Genomic DNA, 27820 nt, shown 5'->3' on the forward strand with positions numbered 1-27820 from the left:
GAGCAAGTTTATGGCTCAGGTCTTGTCACATCTGTAATAGGGTAAAATATTGAATTAATTAATTGAAGTGGTGGTGTGCACTACAGTGTGTGTGTGTGTGTATATATATATATATATATATTTATATACACATTTTTAAATTATCTAATTGGACTCTAACTTGAATTATGTTATTATATTTATTAATGACTTTTGGATGTACTTAAAATTTACAAGTATTTCTAGCTTCTTGACAACTTGTAAGACAAAAAAGAAAAGGTTCATCTTAGTACAAGCCAATTAATAAACCAAGTCACCTATCCTGGTAATGCTGATATTAGTCAGGAAGGCATGGCTATATACTTAAGTGAATCAACACAATTTGGGTTTTTGGGAAAACACTTCAAAATATGTAGAACTTGGTATGTCAGTTGAGCTGTCTCTGTGTGAGGAGCAGTACATTTATGTATTCTTTTAGGTCTAGAAGTTTGAATTTTATATCAGAAACTTAGATACTTAGGCTCACTTGATTATTTCAACATATGGATGTTGTGATAAAATAATAGAATCAAACAATATTAAGAGCAGGAAGAGCCTCTCATTTTTACAGGGGAAGATATGTATGTAGAAGCCACAAAAGCTGGTAGCAGATTTGGGGTTATAGCTCAAGTCATTTTATTCAGTGTCTTTGCACTATCTTGAGAAATTACTTAGTTACTAATGGTTAGAGCTACCTCAGTTGACAGAAAGCTATAAATGTTTTTCCCATTTGATTGTCAGTAGACATTGGTGAAGTTGTCTGTCTCCATTTTAAGTTTCTTGAGAATAAGAACTGTCTTTTATGTATTGATTGGTCTACATGATATTACAGTACATTATGCATAATGGGAACTCTACATGTTGACAATTATCTGTTAAGTGTTGAATAGCATTTTGTATTTAACATGTATTAGCTGTCAATCTAGGTTATCTAGTTGCTTTTTAATTTTGTACCTTCTAATATTTATTTTACAGCCATTTTTAGACATAGTTTTGTATATCTTCAAGTTAACAAGTGCAATAGGAGCTCAGGTGAGTTTACTTTTATTTTGTCTTTTAAATTGCTATAATGCTGTATTATGAATAGCTGATGGTTTTAAGAATTTTTATGTATCTCAAGAACATATTTTTGTAAGATGTACCTAATAAAGTATGGATATAAAATAATACTGTACGAGAGATTTAAAAATTATTCTAATTTAGCTTTTTAAATTTTCCTTAAGTCACATACTTGGAAAATTTTTGTGGTGTCAATAACCAGAAGTGCAGTGTTTAACATTGAACATACATGTACTTATTGTTGCAAAGAAATGTCTAAAAAGAGGTTTGGAGACAGTCATTTTAACAAGAAATTTGAATGTTAAAATATCAAGAATACCTTTAGAATGGCTATACCAGTTTCAAGAATATTTTATATAAATGGTTGGGTATCCGTGAGCCTTATTACCCTGTCTCTCTGATATTTGTGTTGGTAAGAATTACCTTTAAATTTTTCTGAGTGTTCTCATTGAAGTCTAACTTGAGTCATTTACTATATAATGTTATTGTTATATAACACAACCACATAATACTATGGTTGCTTTATGCATAAATATATATACATGCATATGTATATCCATTTTGTAGTTGATAAATTATAGAGTGCTTTTTATTCCTTTCCAAAGCACTGGGGAAAGCAGATTTTTATTTGAATTTTATTGTCTACTTTCCTAACTTTTTCTATCTCTTAATCCTGATTTAATCATTCTTGTAGCATGTTTTTACTATAAGTAAATTCCTTATTCTAAGGAATTTACTAATTTCTCTTGTCTCTTTTTTTTTGGGGGGTCTCTATATTTTTATGGTACTTATTACATTTTTATATTACTTAAATATACCTCCAGGTATTTCTGTTATCTGATTCTGAATTTCTTGAAGGTAGAAACTATGTTTCGTTGAAATGCATGAATCAATTATATTTAATTTAAAAAATCTTGGATACACACTATATTCTACACATATTATACTGAGTAGAAGGAATTAAAAAAATGCATAAGATACATTTCCCCTGCTCAGGAAGGATTATGATTTGGTGAAAGAGATAGATGTACAAGGAAATCTAATGCAGAGTGTTAAGTCCAATAATAGAAGTTTGATTAAAGTATTTAGTGTCCGGGAGAATTGGAGGTGATATTTGAACTTCTTTGAGGAGGATGCGTATGCATTCATTAGCTATGTCAGGCTTGCCAAACGTAAGAACAACTTAATTGAATGGCATGTTCAGGAAACAATTATTTCAGTATGGCAGAACATAGGATATATATGGGAACGAGGGAAGTTTCCGTGATGAGTTTGGAAAGGTAAGCTCGAAGCTTCTCTCTCAGGATGGTCAGTGGATGATGAGGTCACTTACCAAGACAGAAAGTATGGAGCTGGAAGCAAGATGTATGAGAATGGAAAGGCAGGTGGAGTGTGTTTGGGAGAACTAAGCTTGAGGCTCGACAGAGTAGTGAGGTAAAGATGAATAGTACTTACCTTGAAAATAATGTCTTGGATTCTTAGGAGTAATGGGACTAGAGATAGAAATTTGGGAAGAAAAGAGAGGTAAGGAAGAAACCTCAGGGAATGTTAACATTCAAAGAGAAGGTGAAAAAGAGGTCTGAGTTATTGTGGAATCTTCAGAAAAATTCAAGAGGAGTTCCATCAGTAGAGTTTCAGATGGCATAGAAAGAATGATGACTGCCATTAGGAGTTTTTAGGTGAGCATATTCGGGAGAGCTGGGGGATGAGCTGCACTGGTGGGAGAAGTCAATGAGCAGTAAAGTGTAGAGGCCCAGTGTGTGTGTTGGAGAAGAAACTATTAAGGGGAAAAAATTAGCCAAAAGATCAGTGTCTCTCAAAGTCACTGGAGTTAATTGTAACAATTGTGCATTTTAGATCCAGTACATTTATTAAATATCCTTGAAATTTGTATCTTTCTCTTACAATAATAATAGGGCCCTGCAAGCATGATGGCCTACTTGCTTGTTTCTGGGCTATTCCTAACTCGCCTTAGAAGACCCATTGGTAAGATGACAATAACTGAGCAAAAGTATGAAGGAGAGTATAGATACGTTAATTCCCGGCTCATCACAAACAGGTGAGGAAAAATGTATTAAATATATTTAGCTGTACTAAAAATTAATTTTTGTGGATATTGAAAGTCAGGTAACACTGTTACTGAAATTGTGTCTGTGTGTATTTACCTCTTGAAAATACACATTATGGAGAATATCAGTTTTATAACCCTTTTTCTAGTAGTATCCCTGATTCTCCTCTTCATGTTGTTTATTGACTAATTTTCTCTTAATTTCACTTTAAACATAGCCAAAATACAATTCAGATTTACTTACAGTACTTCATAGAAAATTTTGTCTCACTTTATCCCAAAATAGTTTTATTTGAGACTATGTTTGGAATACTCAGTAATTCAGTCTCACTAAATGTCTCTCTACCTAATTTCCAGATAGTTTAAAATCCAAAATAGGAGGAAAAAGTATTGAGCTTTGGAGCTAGCCTGACTAGATGCAAAATCTACCTCCTTCACTTATCAATTATATATCCTATGACTTTTGGCAAGTTATTCATAGCATTACTTTTCTTGTTTAATAGGTAGAGAATATTAAATATGAAATATACATGTGTGTGTGTGTGTGTGTGTGTGTGTGTGTGTGTGTGTGTGTAATGAGAGAGAGAGAAAGAGAGAGAGCACGTGCGCACTTCCAGCACAGTTTTTGGTATGTAACAGATACTCAGTAAATTTTCTCATATATTGATCTGTCAACCTTAAGTCATATTGAGGGTGCCAAAATTTATTTACTACCCTGTAGACGTTTACAAAATTACTTAGGAAGTTACTCTTTTAACAGTTCCCTCTTCCTTTGTTTCCTTGGATTGCTAAAATGGTACCAGTTTTAAATAGGGTTTTGTGCTCTAGGCAGAGGAATAGGTTGTTGAGTACAGAGGTGATTTGTCAAGGGAATGAAAGATGGTATCAGCTAGGATTCTTTCTGTTGCAAGAATCAGAAAACCCTGACTCAGAAGGTTCCAGCAATAAGGATATTTACTACTTTACAGAACAACTCTTAAGATAAAGCACTTCCAGCCACAGCATGATCAGGGCTCTGGCTCTTCTTTGATGTTTTCTTGGCCCTGCCCTCCTTTGTATGTTGCCCCTTTCCTCAGGTTAATTCTTACTGTGACCACAAAATGTCAAAAGCAGTTCCAGATCCCACTAGCCCCCCCCCCCCCCCCTGCAAAAGGTCCAGAAAGCAGAATGGGCCATCTCTTCTGCTATCTTTAAGAGAACAAGGAAACTTGCCAGAAGCCCTACAGCAGACTTTCCTTTCACACCTTGTTAGCCAGAATTATCACTTGGTCGTGCCTAAAGCAATTACAGCAAAGTAATTGGCTTAGACCATTTGAAACTCAGTCCCTGTGGATGAGGTTGAGGCCATTACTAAACCATTTGGATACCCAGAAAAGGATAGATAACTTTTAAGAAAATTGGGGTTCTCTTAGGAAAAAGGACAAGGAAGAGAATAAATGTTGGATAGGCAGCCATCAGTACTCTAGGATGTTTTGTCTTTTCAGGTTTTAGACTGGGTCTCAAATGACTCAGTTCAGGAGAAGTAGAATTCTCACCTCATCTTCTTCCATTGGCTTAAAGGTGTGGAGGAGGTAGAAGGAAGTAAGAAAAATAATTAATTATAGGTGTAGAATTGTGTTTCTTATACTGGGATTCTGATACCTTGGGGCTCTGTATCATTGTGTCAAGGGGACCATAAAACACAGGTCAAACATGGTGCATCTTTATGGAAAGTTAATTTTACTTGAAGGGGTTAAAATAGGAGCTACCTTGTTTTTACGATGGGAAAAAAATACAGGTACATTTTAGAGTAGAATATAAAATTCACATAAGGTTTTAAGAGAGAAAAGAGACTTTAAAGAAATATTAGGTGTTTATTGAAGGCTGTTTTAACTGTGCCTTCTGGACTTCTGTGTAAATCTTTACTTTGCTGTAAGAGGTACTTTGCAGGGAAAGTTTACATTACACTGAATAGAGTGGAAAGACTAGACTTTAGGGTCAGATATGAGTTATAACAGCTGCTTGACTGGCTAGCTGAATGACTTTCACAGATTTATGTAACTACATTGAACCTTTCTTCACCTATAAAAAGGCCCTTTTATTTCTAGTCAAGATCCTGTAGCCCTTGTGAATCCAGTCAAACCAGCCTAAGAAAACAGAAGTTGTGAGGATATGGTGGGCGTTTCAAGAATAAGCATGACTATGCAGCTGTGCCTCCTGAGAGTTGGCACTGTGAAGCCATCAGCACTTAGTTTGCTTTTCTGTCTTTCGAAGACTGTATGTCATGGCATCACTATGTATCTTTTTCTAGCTGTTGCTTTCACGCCTTCCTATCTGGATGTGTGCTCAATTTGTACTCTATGATGCCTGATCCAGCCCTGCCTTCCTATATATCATGGCAACTTCCTTCTTATTTCTTGACTCAAATTTTTGATAATTAGCCCAGAGCATTTTCCAGCCAGGTTACATATGGCTATGCGACGTATAGTTGACCCAGTCAGGTATGTATTCCTGTGCTCTGATCAGCTGAGCTAGGAGCAGGGTGTCAAGTACAGACCATGGCTTTAGCTCTTAGTCACAAAATGTCCATTTAAATACAGATGTTCAGGCATCAAATACTGTATTTCAGTTATTTTTCAGGCTTAGGTAACATTAAAATTAATTGCTAAATTATTTTTTTAATAGTGAAGAAATTGCCTTTTACAATGGGAATAAAAGAGAAAAGCAGACAATCCACACAGTCTTCCGAAAACTGGTAAGATTACATGCTTGAGGCTCACGTATTTATGGAAAGATTTTTTTTGGCCTATGCTAATTTTTAAGATATTTGCTTTTAAATAGCTATAAAGGATTTTTATAACATGTTTTCATAAAGATGAGAATAAATACTGTCATATCTATATTAAATTGCCTAACTATAAAAATGGGTAGATTAATTCAAATAATTGTCAGTGTATTTCTACAGAAGTTGCATAGCATATGCAACCTTATATAATGATAAACTTAGTGCTTCCTACAGCAGATTTGTTCCTGTAGCATTCGCAAAAATACTGTAAAGATTATTATTTAGAGCAGGGGTAAGCAAACTTTTTCTGTACCAGGACAAGATAGTACAACTATAGTTTAGGCTTTACAGGCCATATGATCTCTATTGCAACTCTTCAATTCTGCCACGCAAATGTAGCCATTTACTATATGTAAATGAATGGGTGTGCCTATGTTCTAATAAAACTTTATTTATAAAAATTAGTAGCAGGTTGGATTTGGACTGTGGGCCACAGTTTGCTGGCCCTTGATTTGGAATATAAACATTGTTTCTTGTAAAAACTATACTTCAGTTTTATTTACTTGCCACTTGGAAAATTTGAATTGAAGTAATTTTATTATTTATTCAAAAGATATTGAATGTCATCTAGATGCCTGTTCTTGTTCCAGAAGCTAGTGTGTGATAACAGTGGTGAATGTGATGGTAAAATCCTGCCTTTATAGAGCTTACATTTTAGTGGAAATTGGTGAAATTAAACATATATTTGATTTGAAAAGATTAAAGTGGTTGTCATTTAAAATTATTTCATAAATCGGAGTTTTGCCTTATTTTTTTTCTAATATTTTGTATTTAACATGACTGAAATTTAATGGTGCTCCTTAAAATGCATTTAAGGTAATTTTCCAGGGAACTGCTGTTCACCAGCTTACTTTTCACATTGGCTTGCTTATACTTATCCTTTGGATTGCAGCCCAAAAGTGAACACTTACTGAGGCCTTGCTTTTTCAGATTAGCCTATCTGAAATCGCCTCCACTAGTTAACTTTCCGTTTTAATGACCTGTTTTCTTAAAAGCATATGTTGTTTTTATAATTACCTTGTTTGTTTACTAATTTGTCTCCAATTAGAATGTAAATTCCATGAGCTCAGGGACCTTGTCTGTTCTATTCATTGTTGTATTCAGGCATAGAGCACCCCATGTAACACCCCATTTATTCATTGAATAAATGTTCCAACCATTGTTCTTTTGCAGATGATAGTAAGAGCAAGCTACCCTGTACTTAGGAAACCCACATTTTAGTGGAAGACAAACATGTAAACAACTGAATGTTTTATATGATTTCAGATAGTAATGAGTCCTGTGACCAAAAATAAAATGGGATAAAGTGATAGAGTCTGATGGGGGCTGTTGCCTTACTATTTTAGCTAGAATGGCAAGGTCTTTCTCGAGGAGGTGGCATTTAGTGGGGGTGCTAGTCATAAAATACAAACATTTAGAAAGACAGTATTTCTGGCAGAGGACACAAAAAGAGGGAAGCCTGAAGGCAGGCGCCTGTTTGAGGAACCACCATTTCTGGAAGTCAGTGAGAAGGAGCAAAGTAGAAGCAGATGACTTTTAAGATAGAGCCTAGTGCCAGGTCATGCAGGACCTTGAATAACCTGATAGATGGAAAATTTGAGAACAGTAAAAATGCAGGGGAAAAAAACATTTTTAGACTTGGAATTGTGAGATAACACATGCTCAGATTAAAGCCACAGACTCGGCCTATGTGGCGTTAATTTACATTAACACCTGGTTTGAATTGAATATAATTCTTAGAGAAAGCACAGACTGGGTGTCTCTAATTAAAGCAAAGCATTGAGTACCAATCTGGACTGCTAGTGTTTCACCTAAATTAGCTTATTTTTCTGTCATTTTTGTTTTGATTATTGATCAATTTTGCCATGTATATATCTGATAGTATTGTGAATACAGTGTTATTGTACTAGTACATTACATGCAAGGACACCACATTAATGCTCTTCATGTAATTTCCATTCTGTTTGTATAAAAATGGTTTCATGAAGTATTTGTTTGGCACCTGCTCTGTGATCAGCATATACTTGATGAAATGTGATGTACAATATAACTAGAAATCATACACACTCAGTAAATATTTGTTGAATAAATAAATTATACAGTGTCTTTCATCCTCATGGTAGATTCATTTTTTATATATAGAAAATAATATATTTTTTTTGTTTCTGCTTTCTGTCAGGTGGAACACCTACATAATTTCATTTTGTTTCGGTTTTCTATGGGCTTCATTGATAGCATAATTGCCAAATGTAAGTATGGTTTAAAAGAGACGATGGAATTTGTTGAAAAAGTAAAGTATTGCTAATGTTTTAAATCTTAACTATTTTGTTTCAGATCTTGCCACTGTAGTTGGTTATCTAGTTGTCAGTCGTCCTTTCCTAGATTTGTCTCATTCTCGACATCTCAAGAGTACACATTCAGAACTTCTGGAGGTAAAGTAGTAATAATAATAAATTGAAAATTCAAGTCTAAAAATAAAACCTTGTTCTTAATCTTAAAGATGTAAGTGAAAACTAGTATATTTTTTCTGTTTAAGGATTACTACCAAAGTGGAAGGATGCTTTTGCGAATGTCTCAAGCTCTGGGTCGAATAGTTTTGGCTGGCCGTGAAATGACTAGATTGGCTGGGTAAGTAAGATTAGTAATCAGGAGCAATTGCAGAGAATTACGTTTTAAAAAATATGTTATCCTAAATGATTGTGCTCAGTTGAGGTTAAGATCAGTAACAACAGACGCTACTACTACTGGAAACTGGTTTTGATAAAGAATTAAGAAGATTTTTTTTTCTTTTCTTATAGTCAACTTTTCATGTTTCCTTAAGATAGTTGTTTTGAGCCTTAAAGTAGGTTAGCAGTTCTCAGTCCATCTGCTCCATGGACACTGGTATTCAATAAGTTGGGATCTATTGAATCATGACAGTCTTTTTTTAATTCACAGAAAATTAATGAATAGAATCTTTTAATTTGAATGTTTTGTTGCCTACCATACATTTTTTTCCCCTTAGATCTTTGGTACTGGCAATCTAGCAAAAGATGAAATTGATTTTAATGGAAAAAAATGAAATGTTACCTTGTGGTATCTCTAGGTACAACTGTAAATGTGATCATATTGTCTAGTAAAATTGTTCTTAGACCATAAAGTGGAATTAAATATTTCAATATTTCAGGCTCCAATATAACGGGCTTGGTATGGTATAAAAAACTCTATAACGGAAAAAAGCACCATAAATGTTAGGTCATCTGGAGAAATTGGATGACTCAGGATCTTTCCCAGGTCTCTGATTCATCACTGCATATTTCCTCTTCTTTATTCCTTCTTCTCTCCTCCTGTGGCAGTTAAGGTCTTCATGCAAGATAGAAGTTGTAGAAATTATAGAAATAAACTACTGTGCAGAGTCTCTTTCTTGATAATACTGACATTCTTCCTATTTGTTAATAACTTGTGCTTTTACAGTTCATGGCATGTGGGGTGCTTCTGTTCCTTTATGAGATTATTGCTTCTTGTTTACAGAAAAATCCTGTTTTACTTCTCCGATATAGAGTGCTTTCTTTTTGACTATCATGTCATTTTTACATGCCTCAAGTTCTTGTCATTAGTTTCGATTTCTCTCTATTGCTGTAGTGATTTCCATCTAATATTAAGAGCAATGAAGTGCTCTTAATTTGAAAGTGCTCTTTCTTAATTTGAAAGAGAGAAATCTTCCAAATTCTTCCATGTTTGCAGAGAGGTAGCATGCATTGGTGTATATATAATAAATGCCTTTCTCAGGTAGAAGGCCATCTTTATACAAAGTGTTATAGCTCACTCCAGTGGGAACTCAGGGTTCATACTTCCTGGGTCTGAGGAATGCACTAGTACTAGTCCTTTTGTAGTATCTACTAGAAACATCCTTAAAATCCTAGCGGCAGACAACCTTTGTGACTTACTTAGGTAAGTCAAGTATCTGTAGAGGTGGGAATCCTATTAAACCTCTTCTTTTACCCCCATGTTTCTGTTCTCCTACTGCAACACAGTAAAACATTCATACTGTTTCTAATACTTTATGTTGATGAGACTTCTTTTAGGTTGTTTCATTTAAACTAAGTTATAAGTTTAGAAATTTTAATTAGGTTTGTTTAAAATAAAAGATATAAACTTACACAATGTTATATGTCAATTTTATCTCAAATAAGTAAATAAAAAATAAATATAAAAGACATTATAGCCTTTGGAGATTTGGTTATAGCTTTGTTTTTGTTTTTTAAATTGCAGTTTTACCGCTCGGATTTCAGAATTAATGCAAGTACTAAAGGATTTAAATCATGGAAAATATGAACGCACAATGGTCTCGCAACAGGAAAGGGGTAAATATGAATTCAGTAGGTCACATAGTTTAAATTTTTGCTGACATAATATAATGCTTTAATACTTCTTTGCCATTTAAGGTATTGAAGCAGCACCCTTGACACCTGGTGCAGGAGAAATCATCAATGTTGATAACATCATAAAGTACGTACAGAAAAAGGTTCTTAAGCACCATAAACATTTGCTAAACTACACTGTACCCTTTCAGCTACATCTGCTTAGTGTTTAATGTAAAATTATCTTCTTTTTATTAATTTCCTCTATAGATTTGATCATGTTCCTTTAGCAACGCCAAATGGAGATATCTTGATCCGAGACCTTAATTTTGAAGTAAGTTTTTAAATGGTTTTATAAAAGCTTAAATCGTCTTCAAAATGTGAAATGAAAAAATGGTTGTCTGAACATGAAGATAATTTTAAGGCTTGACTTAGTCTCTGAATCCACAAAATTGCTTTAAAAAGTAAGTCTTGGTAATACTTAGTAATCTTATTTTTCTTAATTGACAGGACTTGAAAGTTTCAAATATTACTATCAAACTTTTTTTGGAAATAAAGTCCATGCCTAATGCAACTGAAGAACTGAATGTTAAATTTTATTTAATTTTAATAAATTTGCTCCTAAATTCAATAGCACATGTGACTAGTGAACAGCAAAGCTCTAGAATTTATTTCTACATGCCTATGTATGTGGCCTTCTGTAATTTGTGTTGTCTATTGCAATTCTTTTCAACTGCTTCAGTTGAAGGAGTGTTGTCTGATAGTTTATAAAATAAAGAGTATAATTAGTGGATTTGTTTTTAAATTGATATATTCGGTAAGTCTTCAGTTTTCCTACTCTTAGTAATGTGAGTTTATTGAATCTCCACTTTTTAAGGGACTAAGAAATGAAAAAATATTAGTTCTGCAAAGTGCTTTGAACTTATTGAGCTATGAGGAAGTACAGAAAATGTAAACATAGTTGGTAAATATTGAATGAATCCAAGTATTACAGAAGTGTTTTCTCATTTAGGTCTAGGTACTTTAGTCAGTTTGGTGTGTACCCTTGACACAGTAGGTAGCCATCCATCAGGCTTGATTTCAGGGATAAAATAGAGATCAGAACCCCATCTTTGTTAGATTTCTAGTAGCCCTTTTATTGCCAGAACCCAAGGGTGAAAAGAGCCATGAGATTTCCCCATTGAAGAATCCTTTTGGGCCTTTTTGCCACTTCCTCTCACTCTGTTTTTATGAACAAATAGACTAACAATACAGATGCACATGTGGCTCAAGCATAGTGAAAAGGGATTTGGGATCTGTATGTACAGATATGTGATGTAGACAAGATTATTATTATTATTATTATTTTAAATTTTATTGAGGAATGTTGTGGAACAGTGACAGATATGTGGCGTAGACAAGATTATTATTATTATTATTATTTTTTTAAATTTTATTGAGGAATGTTGTGGAACAGTGTGTTTCTCCAGGCCCATCAGCTCCAAGTCATTGTCCTTCAATCTAGTTGTGGAGGACGCAGCTCACCTCCAAGTCCAGTTGCTGTTTTCAATCTTTAGTTGCAGGGGCGCAGCCCACCATCTCTTGCGGGAATTGAACCAGCAACCTTATTGTTGAGAGCTCATGCTCTAACCAACTGAGCCATCAGGCTGCCCCCTCCAGAAACTCAGCTGCAGCTTGTTGTCTTTAATCTAGTTGTGGAGGGCGCAGCTCACTGGGCCATGTGGGAATTGAACCCGCAACCCTGTTGTTCAGAGCTCATGCTCTATCCAGCTGAGCCATCTGGCCGCCCCATAAGATAAGGATTATATTTATGGTCTGTGGTTATGTTTATCGTCTGTGATACCATAAACTGTGATACCACTTCGTCATAAGGTTACCACACTAAAGCTCTCGCTTTCCTTTCAGTTCAAAAGCCCGTCCCTTTAAAACCCTTATGTTTAGATTTAATATACTTCTAGCCAGTTCCTGTAACTCCACTATTATAGTCTCAGAAAGGTCCTTACTTTTTTGCTCTTATTTTAGTTTAATTTGGAGAGTCTTAAGTGCCCAGTTACACCCCTACTTGTTCAAGATTTTTACTTTGTGACCATATTCTGTACCACCTGTTGTCTGTCCTGTGATTCTTGTTTTGTTTTCTCCTCCAATGGGAGCGGTTTCTTTGACTTACGTCCTTTGGTTTACTGTAATGAATTCCTCTCTGTCTCTTTCTGATTTAAGGTATTTTAAGTTAGACTTGATTTTTTCTCATTTATTTTGTCTTTCCTTTGTTTTACTTAACATAGCCTTCCTTTAGTCAACAAACATCCTTCAGTTATTGTGCTATAAGGCTGGGTCTTATATAATGTAATATAATACAAGACCAGGTCTTATATTAATTTTTGCCCCAAAAGACGCATTAGAGCTGATGGTCTGGCTAGGTCTTATTTTCGGGGAAACATGGTAGGTGGTAGGCCAGTAATTCTCAACATTTTTTTAGAAGCTCATTCTCTTTTTTTATTGTGGTAAATGAACATAAAAATTTTTTATCAATTTTAACCCTTTTTTTTAGTGTACAATTCATTGGCATTAAGCCATTTATAATGGGCTACTGTTAACCACTAATCATCTCCAGAACTTTTTCATCACAACAAACAGACTCCATGAAACAGTAACTCCTTATTTCCTTCTTCCCCTGCACCTGGTAACCTCTGTTTTACTTTCTGTCTCTGTGACTATAATTGTTCTAGTTACCTCATATAAGTGGAATCATACAATGTTAATAGTTTTTGGCTTACTGTGTTTGGCTTATTTCACTTAACACATTGTTTGTGGGAAACGAGTAAACTCGTCATATCGCCTCTAGTTGGAACCGGCAAAAATTTTGCAAAGTAAATAAATAGAGACCTCTTTTTAAACTAAAACACTGAAAGTTTCATAGAAAAATATCAAATAGATCGAAAGATATGAATATTTTACGGAAAGTCTAATTTTGGCGAGAAAATGTCAAAAAAGCCCCGCGTTGCAACGCGATTTGGCGGGAAAATGCCCGCTTACAAAATGTTAACATAATGTGTTTAAGGTTCATCCATTCTGTAGCATGTGTCTGAATTTCATTACTTTTTAAGGATGAATAGTTAATATCCATTGTATGTAAATGCCACATTTTAAGTATCCATTTACTCTCTTGGGTTGTTTTCATTTTTTTGCCCCTTGTGAATAATGCAACTGGGTTCTTCATTTCATCAGAGTAAAAACCAGCCCCTTTTAATGGCTTACAGTGCCCTGTAGGATTTGCATGCCACTACCCTACCCCCACCTCCCACCTCTCTGAGTTCATGTTCTACTTTTCCCTCCTGCTCATTTTACTCCTGCCAAATCAGCCTCCTTTTTGTTTTTTGAAAAGAATGGGTATATTCCTGCTTTGGTGTCTTTGAATTAGGTTTTTTGGGGTAGAGTTGGGGCTGGAACAGTTTTGCCCAGTTGCCTGGCCTGGCCACCTTAAAAATGCAACTGCCCCCACCCACTCCCAAGTTTCCTTACCCTGATCTATTTTTTTCTCCATAACCCTTATTTTCAAACATATTATTTAATTAGCTCATTTATTATGCATATCCTTTATATCTCTCCCACTAGAATGTGAACTAGTAAGGGGAGGGTTTCGGGCTTTTTTCGTTTGTTTTGGAGGGGTTTCTTTTGGTCTTTTCCTATTCACTAATGTAGCTCCATTGCCGAGAACAGAGCCTACCACTGAGAATTCAATAAATATTCATTGAATTAAATAATAACCTCAGGCTCAACAGTTAAAAAATTGTCAGAGGTAGGTTCCACAGCTAGGGTACCTCATATTTCTTTGTTGTCTTCTTTCCTGGTGGACATTGCTGTGTAATGTTGTAAGTTAGATTATAACCCTGGTTTTGGATTCTTCACAGGGCCGATAAACATATAAGACCCTAAGCTTAGAACTTAACCACTCTGTTTTTACATTTTTCTCATTTAATTATGTTGTTGTGGAACAATTTGGTGGCACTGATAAATATTTGTAATGCTTATATACTTTGACCCAACACTTATAATTTGAAAGAATTTGATGTGTAGAAATATTTTTCACCAGTGCATAAATTTGCTCACTGATTCGGAGGTTCATTGCAGTATATGTAAAAGAGCAAAACAAAATGCAGATGACCTAAATATTTAACAAAAGGGGAGTATTTAAATAAATTATGGTGCACCCTTACTTTATGCAAGCATAAAATAAAAAGAATGGGAGGAATTTGAATATACTGACCTGGAAGAACGTATGTAGTATATTGTTAAATAATAACAAATGTAGAACATATGTAGTATGATTACATTTTTTTTAAAAAAAAGACTGTGTACGCACACATATTTATTGTTTTCAAGAATTCTCAAATTTTTAAAGCTTTAGCTTTTTGTATTCTGATTGAGATTAAGTTGATAATATCAAGTGATTTTTAAATTAAAAAAAGTGAGTAAAATTTGAAAGTAAACAAAAATGAAGGATTCCTTCAACCATACCCTCTATTACTTCTACCTAGTACCACATTTATAGACAAACCAGAAAGGTTATCATTAACAAAGAACTATTGGACTGCAAGGAAATGTTTATTGTGTATATATTTGCTCTATTTAATTAACTCAGACTAATTTTCTTTCAGGTTCGATCTGGGGCCAACGTTCTAATTTGTGGCCCAAATGGCTGTGGGAAGAGTTCACTTTTCCGTGTTCTTGGTGAAGTAAGTACAAATTGGCCTCAAAATTTTGCAGTTTTGTTTTGCTTTGTGATCTGCCATATTGTGAAATTTACAATTGCTCCTCCCCACCTCCTTTCCATTTATAGTTATGGCCTCTTTTTGGAGGACGTCTAACTAAACCTGAGAGAGGAAAGTTATTTTATGTTCCTCAGGTAAGACCTTGCTTGAGTTATTTTATAATCTTTGATTTAAAGATAGTTTTATTAATTGTTTAAAAATACACTTCCAATGATGTTTTTCTACTGCTATAGAGACCTTATATGACCCTTGGAACACTTCGAGACCAAGTGATATATCCAGATGGAAGAGAAGATCAGAAAAAGAAGGGGATATCTGACTTTGTAAGTAATATATATCCTAGACCTACTGAAAATTCTCTGTTTCAGATTTTTTTCTTAATCAGTTAAGTATTTTTAATGCCAGATAGTTTATTCTAACCTGTAAAGCTGTATAAAGCTTAGTTGTTAATTATAATTTCCAAGTTGAGGTAAGATGTTAACTACTTTGCTTAAATATGACTCGTTGAGTATTTAACCTTGTCTTTACACTATTGCTTGTTTTCTCATTACCCCTCGTCCTTTAATTATGTACAATAGTGTTATTCTCCTTAAACTACTGGATCTATTTTGTCAAAGTTAGTATAGATAGGAAATAAAGGGTTCAGGCTGCTTTTGTGTCACATTCTTTTGTGAAATGTGCCTTTTTAAATAATGTTGGCAATAGAATTATAACAAATTCAGTTTATAAAATGAAGCAAGATAGACACTGTTGGTTTATATTAAGCTTGATGTCACCTTTAATCATTTTGCTGAAAGGTACTGAAGGAATACTTAGATAATGTCCAGTTGGGTCATATCCTTGAACGTGAAGGAGGCTGGGACAGTGTTCAGGATTGGATGGATGTACTCAGTGGTGGAGAGAAACAAAGAATGGCAGTAAGTATACTCTGAAGGCATTGTGCAACAATGCAACTGGTTGATTAATCAAGGCACACAATTTTCTTTTAATCTTTTTAATTAGCAATTGTTATCGATTAGCTTAAATGATAATAAAGATGCTTGAAAGTGTTTAACTTGCATGTAAATTTGGAATTGTGAAAAATCTATAAATTTCCCTGTGAAAGGAAGAGCTACAGATCCAATTATATACCATTAATCCATTTTTGTAAAAGTTGGGGAAACTTTGTAACACATTGGTCCCGGGATATATGGTAGTCCTGGCTGGATTATGAAATCTCTTTCAGTATTTTTTCCCTATAGACATCGCTTTGTCTTACTCAGGCTATTCTCTCTGAAGTAGCTGAAGGAATTAGAGATGATCAGCTCTGGCTTTATTATCATTGGTTTTATTCTGTTTTTACCCTTCCCCTCTTCTATTATAGGTATCCTTTTTCAGGACTCAGTATCTACTACCTAACGTTATTTAGAACTTAAAAATTTTCACACTATAAAAAAGCATTTGAAAGGAACTATTTTAATTTTATGATTGACTAAACTTATTCCTAATTAAACATGACTGTAAAACACTACATATTAAGAGTGATAACTTTGAGTACTCTGTTAGGAGGGATAATTTTTAAAGAGTGGTTTTCTAACGTACCATAGTTTGAACAGATTGAGAGGAATTATTTTTTTTCCAGAATGTTAACCTTGTGGAAATTAGAGAAAACTGTAGCCAAGGAAAGACAGGAAACAAATGGCTTATTGTACAATTGCTTACTCATTATCCTCAGATTACATTCTACCTTTTTCTTGCCTCTTACTTCCTGATTTTGTATGTTTTTCCAACTCATACCCATTGTATATGAACTTAATATCAACCCAATATTGTGATCTGTCTGGTCAGTGCTGTAATATGAGCTTAATCTCGAGTGAAGAATTAATCACAAAAGAAAAGAGATGTCATCCATACTCAAAAATGGAAATTCAGCTGAGGGAGTGAAAATTTGAAGTGATGGGGCATTTCTTGAATCAGTTTAGAGGATACCTATAGAAATAACTGCAAGTCAAGAGAACAAATGTAAATTCCTCTACTGTGACTTCAAAGAAAATGGAAGGATAAGTTAAGATTCAGAAATGGACACAACGGTAATTCAGAGAAAGAAAAATAAACGTGCATAATTAAGGAATCCTGTGTGCATAGTATAAAGGTACAGAAGGGAACATTTTTATTTGAAAATAAGAAGTTCAAGGCCTAGAGGAGTGAGAGGATATCTTGGAAGAGTAAGAGAGTGGGGAGGAGGAATTCCATAAAACCAGATCAATCATGATAGAGTTGTTTGGGAAGTGGAGAAAGCTTACTCGTGATGCGGCGGTTTGACCAAGCCTTTGACAGGGTTAATGTTCTGTATAGGCCAATGTTGGGAGAATCGAATGTGAAGTTTAAAAGAGAGCATATTGTTTTGCTACTTTCAAGGGATTTTTGGAGAGAGAGAAAAGGCTAATGCAACAAATATCAATGAAGTTGGGTGAAGGGTATGTGTGTTCATTTTACTGTCCTTTCATTTTTGATAGGATTAAGCAATTTTCAGAGTAAAAAGTTGAGGGACGTGAAGACAGTTTTTATAAATTATAAAAATTATAATTTTTAAGAAGAACAGAATTGAAAGGTCAAACCACCCAAAATAGTGAATTTGTAAGAGTAAAGGTTTGTGTAAAACAAATGAACCAAAGGAACTTTTGGGTAAGGAGAGTCAGGATTTGAATTTGAGGGAATGGAATAACACTATTGAACAAAGGATGGTCTAGTGAGATTTCTAAAAGTGCCTTCAGTATAAATGTAGGAAAATAAGATTATTTTAACAGTGAAAACCTAATTTAATTACAATGTAGTTTCCACAGAGTTCAGTATTAGCCAGGTGCCTGCCCTTAATAATCTAGTTAGGAGATCCAGATGTTCTGAACTAATTGTACTACAAGGCAGTCTTACAGCTACAAAGAAAATGCACTGGGATAATGTTGAGGAAAGTTGATTTCGAATGGAAGGTCCTGTTTAATTCTCCCAGCGGCCCTGTGAAGTAAGGTACAGACAAGGGAAAGACTTGGAGGGCTTAAGTAGCTTATTAATGCCATATAGCTAATGAGTGGCAGAACTCAGATTCAAGTGCAGGTGAGTCTGACACCAGAACTCTTGCTCTTAACCAATACATTATAGCCTTCAATGTGCAGGTGGACCATCTCTGCAGTTCTCTTCTCTCATTGTCCTTTGAGGTCTCAAGTGACATTTGCCTTCATTGCACCCATTTGGGCCCAGCCATCATCAGCCAGGTTACTCCACTCACTATCATAAGTTGGTATATCTTATTTCTCTGACTGCTAGTTATCCTTCCCACGCCACTGTTTTTGCTCTTCCTATCTAGTAGTGGGTTTTCTTATTGTGAATTATGAAAAAATATATAAATGATAGAAAAGTTGGAACATTTATAAAAATGTAAAGAAGGGCCAAACCCCCCTTAACCAGAGATACCCCTGTCATAAAATGTTTAGTGATTTTTAAATCCATCTTTGTAATTATTTTTATTTTACCCAATTGGCAACTGTCCCCCTTCTTCAAACTCACAGAGATTCCTTGAATATTGACCACTCCCTTTTCTTACAATTGATCAGTTTTCTTCTGACGCCGCCTCCTTTCCTGTCTAGTACAGACTTACTAATCCAGAGCCTGGCATGGGGCCTGGCACATAGGAGATATTCAGGAGCTATTTCTTCTTTTTTTTTTTTTTTTAAATGTTTATTTATTAAAGTGTGTTTTTCCAGGACCCATCAGCTCCAAGTCGTTGTCCTTCAATCTAGTTGTGGAGGGCGCAGCTCAGCTCCCAGTCCAGTCGCCATTTTCAATCTTTAGTTGCCAGGGGCGCAGCCACCCTCCCATGCGGGAATTGAACTGGCAATCTTGTTCTTGAGAGCCCATGCTATAACCAACTGAGCCATCTGGCCCCCCAGGAGATATTTCTTAAAGGAATGAACAAATATCCCTTCCCTTTAACTCCTTTCCCACTTTTTGTTTCTTCATAGTACCTAAACCCCAACCCCAGAGCTGTTGTTTTCATTGGCATTTGTGTGCATAGGCTTCTGAGCGCTGCTGAACAGCATTAGAACGATAAGGATTGGTACCACCACACTTCATGGTTTCCAGTCTTACAGGGGCTCACAGCATGGCTTGGCAATCATTTTACTTATTTTTTCCCCTCTTTCATTTTTCATGGTAATCATTTAAAAACTACCAGTCTCAGGCTTTCTACCCCATTACCTTCTCCACCACTCTCAGCAGAGTAACTCATATCTTCTTAAAGAAAAAAGAGACGCTGTTATCTCAGTTAAGTGATAGCTGATTTTTATTGAGTGCTTTAGATGACAGGCAGTATGCTAAGCACTGTACACAGGTTATCTCATTTAATTCTCACAACAGTGCTGCGAGGTAAGAACTGTGAATGCCCCATTTAATAGGGGAAATTGAACGGTTAAGTAGCTTGCCAAGCAAGGGTAGCTAGTGAAAATAAAGCTGGTGGGGGTTGGGATGGTGGGTGGCAGCAGCATGGCTGCAGTGTTTGTATACTGCGTCACTTCATAATCTTGTATTGTGCTATCAAGTAGCTGACAGCGTAGTGGAGAGAGAGAGGCACACGATGAGAAAACTTCCACATAATGTGGTAAGTGTGGTGCTGAAGGTAGGCTGTGGAGTTCCGTGGGAGCAGAGGACAGGCATTGGTGGGATGCCGTCACACACCACTCCTCTTCCTTCACTTTGCACTGGGCTGGCCTGACCTCCCTACAGGTCTACTGCCTTTGGATAGTGTGTCATCCTTCCTCGAAAAAGGCTAAATGTCTTTATTAGTGTTTTTCCACCTTCTCTCCAACTTAATTATTTGTTAATTTTTACTTATAAAATTAGCAGAAGCTTTAAAAAATGAGCACACCAAGTATTGACCACAGAGATATAAAACAGATACAATCAAAAATGATTGGTGGGAATATTAATTGGCAACTTAATATTAATAGGCATTTCTTAAGCAACCGAATATTTAAAAATAGACACATATTTGCACCTGAGCCATCTATAAGTCTGAATTCTAAGATTTGGTTAAAATATGTACCCTTTAGTCTTGTTTAGAGAACTTTCTTTAATAATAGTTTAAAACTCAACTTCATCTCACATCAGTCCTAAAAGTTTTGTTTTCCTCTTAACAACATTTTATTCATTTCTCCCCTTTTTGGGGAAAATAATGAAAGCAATTAAGTTTACATATATTTTTTTTTATTTCTGGGAAATAGATCTTTTGAGTTAGAATAATTTTCATACTTGCTTTACAAGATTGTAAATGCGTACTTAAAGTAAATCTGTTTCAGTTTATGAATTTCTGCATGTGATTATACAAAATGCTTTTTATATTTCAGATGGCAAGATTATTTTATCATAAACCTCAGTTTGCCATTTTGGATGAGTGCACAAGTGCAGTCAGTGTGGACGTGGAGGGTTACATTTACAGCCATTGTCGGAAGGTACGTACGCCACGGTCCGGGTTCACTGTGTCTCCCAAAGAAAGATTCTAAGTTCTTAAGGAACAAAACAACTATTAAAGGATGGTACCTCGCTTTAGTAAAGATCTTAAACTGGTAATTATTAGAGATGAGTAAAAGAAAAAGGTGAATGAATTCTGTATATAATTCTCTTTAGCCATGTCTTAGATATAAAACACACAATACATTTGAATTTATTTGCCTTTTACCTCATTCCCTATACTCAGAGTTAATTGCACTGGTATTTTCTTAATTTGGTCCATTAACTTCATCTGAATATCATTTGTGTTTTTAATCAAGAAAACTTGACAATAATCTTGGCAATTTTAATTTATCTACTTTTTCCCTCTGGCCTGGGCAATATTTTACTAAAGCTTCTTTTAGTAGCGTTCTCTGAGGCTATCTACATCATTCTCTGAGGCTATCTACATCATTTTCATTCTTTAAGTAAGTAGAGTTTTTTTCTGTGAGGAATTGTTACTATCTATATACTCTTGTTGGATTTTGAGAAAAGGAGCAGGTATCCAGTTTTAAGTAAGTAGATGAAATACAGGAGTGTTTTAACACTTTGTAACTGTTCTTTGGGAGTTTACAATAGTGTGAAAGGCCGTGCTGCACACATACAGTATGAATTTCTGCTACTCAGAGCGGTCCTGGCTCAGCAGTGTCAGCATCACCCGCAAGCTGGTGGGAAACGCAGACTCTTGGGCCCTTCCTAGTCAGAGTCTGCACGTTAACAAAATCCCCAGATGATTCAGATGCACATTCAAGTTTGAGATGCACTGACATATGATGAAAGAAGAAACAGAATTCTAGAAAGCACAGATTCCATTTAAAAGAAGAAAATTCTTATGGGGCCCCCAGGTGGTCATTTATATTGTATGACTATAGCAGCACTTCAGTATATATGAACCTGCAATGAGGTATGCGCTCCTTAAACTTAGAGCTGATGCAACTACACAAGCAATAGCAATTTACAAACTCAGTACAGATCAAACACAGTTTCAAAGTTTTAGCATTTGAGAGACCCATGATACTGTTTTGTTGAAACTGAACCACTGGCTTGGGATATAATTATGGAAAGATGTAATCTGAGGTCTAGATCTTACATTTTGAATTTTGCTTATATATTTTGACTTAAAGTAATTCTGTTATAAAGAATGCCTCATGAAGTCAAGATCTAGTTCAGTTACTGTAGAATCATGAAAAGAGAAATAATGTCTGAAGTGAGTTTTCAAAAATCAGATAAGTGTTGTACAGTTGCAATGTATGTTTTATTAACTAATAATATACTTATTTTGTCGTGCAGTTCCTAGCCAATTTGAGAACCTTTCCACATGGCAGCCAAACTTAATGACACATTTAAAGTTTTAAGTTTCTAAGTTTTAAGTCATCACTTGGTACCAGCAGAAGTGTAAACACAAACTTGGGCATTCAAATCTCATGATAGAAATGACCCAGAATATATTTATGCTGATTAAAAAATATATATGTGTGTGTGTGTGTATATGTGTATATATATAAAATGACAATAAAATATAGAACTCATGATGGGAATTTCCTGGATATCCCAGCGTGCATCTCTGTCGGCCTCAAGAAATCCATTTTGAGAAACAGTGATCTAGAGCAGGTTTTCTCAATCTTAGCACTAACAACCAAAAATGTCCCTAGATGTTGCCAGATGTTCACTAAGGGACAAACTCTCCTCTCTCTCTCTCTCTCACATAAACACAAATGCAAACACACAGGCACACACACACACAGACACACACAGACACACACACAGAGACACAGACACACACACAGACACACACACACACACACACACACACACACACACACACACACACACACCAGCCCCCTACTTGAGAACCACTGATTCAGAGCAACTACAGTTACATAGACAAGTGTTTTTTTAAAATCTGAAGTCTAGATCTGTAAATGCTTATTCAGTCTAAAATCCAGTAAGTTTTTAAAACCAAAAGACTTTTCATTATTTTCTGGCAAGCTCACTGGATAGCCAAACCTGGTCTAAACTAACAAAAGATATTTAAATTCTCTTATTTATCTTAATGTTAGTGCCCACATGTGTTGTTACAGAAACATATGTTTAATTATAGAATTCTGTCCCAGAACCCTCTGGCGTTGGTAATACTGTTTTTCCAAAATCTGAATTGTAAGACAAGGGTTTTCAAATAAAGGATTATGACCCTGTATTTGTAAAACAAATTGACTGTAGACAGTACTATATGGATTTAATTTTCTAGATTTTGACCTTTGTCTATTTTTATTCTTATAGTTTTTTCATATATTTTTTACAATAAAATAGGAAATATGCTAGGATATATGTTTTCTGCCCAAAACAAAATAATACATAATGCTAGTACCTGTTAGTTTAGTTTTATTTTTCTTAAAGGACTTTACTGACACTTGTTACATGGTTTTTATTATGTGGTTGATGACCTGTACTTCATAGTACCTTGAACATTTGGCATCAGTTGTTAATTTTTCTCTTTGACATTGATTTTAACTATAGCTATCAAAGACAGTCATCTTAATAGCTTAAAATATATAGAGTGGTTTAATTTGTACTCTGTGTTATTGATAGAAACCTAAGTAAGTCATTTTCTTTGTATTAGGTCGGCATCACCCTCTTCACTGTATCACATAGGAAGTCTCTTTGGAAACACCATGAGGTTTGTATTTCTCACACTGAATGATACAATGAAGTTTATTTTATTAAAATGTGTGAATTCTGATGATTATGGTTTTAGATTCTTGTTGTACATTCCCTTATATACATATGTCTTAAAGTGATTCTAGTTTAATAAAATGAAATAGGATTTTCTTAGATGATATTATAGCTGTCAGTTTTGAAAATTATAATATCTATAAATATTCCCTAGTTATATGAGAGAGGTTAGAGAACCAGTTAGTAGTTCTCCAATTTTATAAATGACTATTGTATAATAACTGACTAAAATTTGCAGAATCTTCTTACAACTATTGCTAAGTAAACTTTTTCTTACCATCCAGTATTGACAAAAGGGGAAAGAGTCTTCAGAAGGATAAGATTGCAAAAAGTTTAGGGACATTTTTAGTGATGACGTCTATGGGGGGAAACTGAGTAATGTCAGCTATGTTTATGATCGCACAGTAGTAAAGTGGAATTTGTTAGGTCATCACGATAATTTACAAAGATATTATAGTGAGGTTTATGCTGGTATAAATAGTTTATGTATTCTGGAATTCCAGCAGTGCCATTCTCAGTAAGGCAGTTCTTTTCAGCTCTTAGTGTAAAATGATCAAACCCTAAAAATAAACCCAGTTTACTTCCTGTTCTTTCCTTCTTTTTCCCCTTCCCTCTTTCCTTTCTTCTTCTCTTTGTTTTTCCTTCCTAAATATGATACAGACATTTTAGGTAAGAGAAAGGGTTTGAGAAAAGTTGGAACAACTCTATTAGGTTGGTACAAAAGTAACTGCGGTTTAAAAGGTGGAAAATAATTGCAAAGACCACAGTTACTTTTGCACCAACCTAATATCTTGTCCCATAAAATACACAGCTGACTGAGCACCTTTTTTGCCAAGACTGGGCTAAGTGTCTGAGGGGTACAGAGTACTGTGGCTACTCTCAGGCACCCATGGATTAGATGATAGTGTACAGATGATAAAATGAAATGGCACTTGAAGTCAGAAAAATCTGGACTCAGGCACCACTGTTTCTTGCATCATTTGTTTCCTTCATATAATAAACTTATTGATCCTCGCCTGCCTGTCTCATAGATACCGTGAGTATCAAAGAGGTGGCCTGTATGAAAGTATTGAATACAATGTAAAGAAATTCTACATAGCCATGTGACTTTTAAAGATAGGTTTTATTATTTCATGGCATATAATTTGCCCACTTTTCATGAAAGAGAAATTAAATAACTAGAAATCAAAGCTGTTTAAAATATATGCAAACCTTTGTATTTTCTCAGAAGTTTAAACATTACAGCTATTGGTCAGTGAGAGCACTCTGCCTCTCCTCCTTTTCTGGAAGTGGAGACAAGTAGCAGAATAACCGTCAGGCTAGTGATCACATGGAGGAGGGCGGACAGGAAAACTGCAATGTTAGAGACCAGAGTAGCTGAGAAGTAACAACATAGAAAATGGAAAACGGAAGTCTTTTTCTGTAAATAAAAAGCCGCTAAAGACAGAAGGCTTTGTAACTGCTGTCTGAAGTGTCTTCATACAATGGGATAGGTAGGCACATTTCTATAGCTCTTTTCCTCCTCTGCTAAATCCAAAAATGAACAAAAAGCTTTAAGTTAGAGATTCCAAGCTCTTCTACTAGGAAGCCAGGTAAGGAGGTAGTAAAGACTGCCCTTTACTAGGGAACAGGCTAGCACTTGGCACAGTGCTACCTATGGTCTATTAATTAGATCCTTGGTTGTGGAGGTACAGAAACATTCTAATTTGTAAAGTGCTTATAGATTTGGTATCTTTAAAATAATGAAGAAGTCTGGTATTTTAATGCTCAGAGGGGCAAGTACTATATCCATTCCAAGCAGAGTTATATTGCTGCTATTTAAAAAAAAATAACAGACTTCTTCATTTAATTTTACCTTAGAGAGCTGTATGCATTTCTGAGTATAAACTTTTGAACTTTTAGTGGCTTAAAGTAATCATTTGCAATCATTTTCTTGTGTAATAACTTTTACATAAATTCCTTACAAAAGGGAAAGTCTCTTAGTCATTGATTTCCCCCCCTTCTTTCCCATAGTACTACCTGCATATGGATGGCAGAGGCAATTACGAATTTAAACAGATAACAGAAGATACAGTTGAGTTTGGCTCTTAGAATCGGAGGACTGTACCTGCTTCAATGAAATTACAGAACACAGGAATACAAAGTACATTGTAAAATAAAGTTCAGCTTTTTTTTAAAGAAAAGCAACAAATTAACTAAATATAAACTAATCGAGAACAAGGTGTTAAAACATTTAATATTATATAGGGTATGCTAATTGTGTATATGTTGCAACGTTTAATTATTAATATGTACTAAGAATGACCTTATTCTTGTGGTTAAAAAACTGCCTGAATTAAATTGGGCTTAAATCAGTGTAACGTGATTCATCCTGGGATGTAAACCATTTGAAGTCAGCTAATTTGACTTTTATGGCTCTATCTTTTCCTTCAATGAAGAACCCTATTTAAAACTGGGGTCATCGCTTGTCCTGTTCTAAGAAGATAGTCTTGAGTTTCATTTTCTTGTGCCCCATGATGGTGGGAAACAAACGAATCATAATGTATTATCAAAATGTACAGCATCATTGCATAATAGCATTTATTATACAGTGGCAGATTGCTTTAGCTGCCACAGTTATACTCATTACTTGTATATGTCTTGGAGTTGACTCCAGGAAAGCCATTTGAATTTTCTTTAGCCAAATAATAAATGTGCCCCTCTCAATCTGCAACATTGAGTTGTTTTGAGGGTTCTTTGTGGAGATACAACAGAAGTATAAGGAGTCTTGCCTACAAAGGGTGGCTGCTGTGTTTCATGCCTATTCTTCCCAATGTTTGGGATGTTAAAACACAAAGTCCTCACATGTCAAGCTCAAGGTTTTAAAGATTTTTAGATATTTTTTAAAAATTGGACAGATTTGTATACATTAGAAACCCATTCATTAGAAGTGTGGTGGCTCCATGATGGTAAACTCCAGACGAGCCCGAGAAATGCACTGAGTATGCAGTGTCGTCATTGTCTTTGTGATTTTATGTTTAAAAATGTGTTATCAAACTATTATGCACATGGGTGAATTCTGTTCCCTAGGAACTGATTTATCTCTGAATCTTTAATAACTTTTTTATATTTGGGTTATTATGTTGAGCTGTCCTAAGAGAAATGGATTTCACCTCACCAAACCACCATTATTGACCACATGTATTATTTGCACAGGGAAAACTGAAACTGAATATTATCAATAAGCTCGATATGAAATCAGTTTCATCAAACTGGGGTTCAGAAAGGGGTTTTTATATTCTTGTTTCTGCATAACTGGTTTTGTTATTTTGCAGAATTAACTGTAATAACCACCGGTTACCGAAATAAAATTGATGTACTGATTCCATAATACATAACATTCAATTTTTACCACTCTCTTTAGCAAACTTATATATGTCCTCATTTTCTGTTCAGATTAAAAAAACAAAAACGATATCCTATACATCTTTTGCTTGTTCTTTTTATTCTTGTATCTAAATACTGAGTAGTTCATACATAGTTCATACAGTCTTGACTTGAAAAACACAAAAATAAATTAATATTCAGAAAGCTTTTTTAGCACCCAATGTCTTTTTTAAAAAGTTGTGTCAAATGTGGTTTTAGTGGAATGAATTTCTCTTTTAGACAACCCAGTTAAAACCTATAGAGTACCTCACAAATGCTACCAAATAGAAGAACTTAAAAGATACTATCAGTCCCGAGAAAGATTTTAAGACACGGAGGAAGTTTGAGATTTTCAGATTTCTAGATTACCCTAAACTACTAATAGCTGTTTAATTTCTTCTCTAATATATTCAAAACAATTTTTTTTTCTTTTTAAATTTAACAAATGTTAAAGTGCCTCATCATTTGAGGCATAGAGGAAGATCCTTCTCCTGGAGAATCACAGTGTACATTATTAACAGAATGATGGTTCTAAAAGGCCCACAATAAAGAAACCCAGTGTTTCCAAGACATGATTGACCATGGAACATCTTTTTCTACATAATTCCTATTAGCATCTTCTACAGACTGCACTGGGAAATGGCTGTTTAATCTGAAGAATAAACTAAAGCATAATAAGTTTCTTCCGTGAGAAACATACTGCATACCAAGTGTATCACTCTGTGTTCTATTACCAAGCTGCTACTTTCTATATAATGCGAAACGAGGGATGTAAACAACTAAGGTTCTTTACTGTGTGTTAACAGAACAAAATGTGCCTAGGGTTTGCCTCTGCAGGGGAGGCACATTTTTACTTCCACCCTCTTAGGGTTTTTGGGTGGGCCAGATAATTAAGACAGATTAATAGGAAATCATACAAGTTGATTTAATTAAGTTTTATGTGACATGGGAGCCCTCCTAAGGAAATGAAGACCCAAAGAAGTGGCAGAACCTAAAGACTAGGATGCACAAAGGGAGGCAATAGTGTGGGCTGCCAGTTAGCTCAGTTGCTTAGAGCATTTTTAGCAAGAAAAAGGGGAGAGTTGGT

At 35.0% G+C, this 27820-nt stretch overlaps 1 protein-coding gene across 2 annotated transcripts in view; it reads left to right on the forward strand.

Moving 5' to 3' along the window:
• Window positions 1–26791, forward strand: part of ABCD3 (ATP binding cassette subfamily D member 3) — a 65469-nt gene extending 38678 nt beyond the window's left edge. For both annotated transcript variants that reach the window (XM_019752533.3, XM_074335165.2), the window contains 16 exons: window positions 994–1050; window positions 2994–3136; window positions 5810–5879; window positions 8149–8218; window positions 8304–8401; window positions 8506–8597; window positions 10221–10312; window positions 10394–10457; window positions 10580–10643; window positions 14965–15042; window positions 15147–15212; window positions 15312–15401; window positions 15876–15995; window positions 20454–20558; window positions 23216–23272; window positions 25342–26791. In XM_019752533.3, the coding sequence (XP_019608092.2) occupies window positions 994–1050; window positions 2994–3136; window positions 5810–5879; window positions 8149–8218; window positions 8304–8401; window positions 8506–8597; window positions 10221–10312; window positions 10394–10457; window positions 10580–10643; window positions 14965–15042; window positions 15147–15212; window positions 15312–15401; window positions 15876–15995; window positions 20454–20558; window positions 23216–23272; window positions 25342–25419 (1344 nt within the window). In that variant the 3' untranslated portion in view covers window positions 25420–26791. The remainder of the gene's footprint in view (window positions 1–993; window positions 1051–2993; window positions 3137–5809; window positions 5880–8148; window positions 8219–8303; window positions 8402–8505; window positions 8598–10220; window positions 10313–10393; window positions 10458–10579; window positions 10644–14964; window positions 15043–15146; window positions 15213–15311; window positions 15402–15875; window positions 15996–20453; window positions 20559–23215; window positions 23273–25341) is intronic.
• The last annotated feature ends 1029 nt before the right edge of the window (window positions 26792–27820 follow it).

Source organism: Rhinolophus sinicus, chromosome 14 (assembly GCF_057876585.1).
Source record: "Rhinolophus sinicus isolate RSI-liver-muscle chromosome 14, RSI-T2T, whole genome shotgun sequence".
NCBI lineage: Eukaryota > Metazoa > Chordata > Mammalia > Chiroptera > Rhinolophidae > Rhinolophus > Rhinolophus sinicus.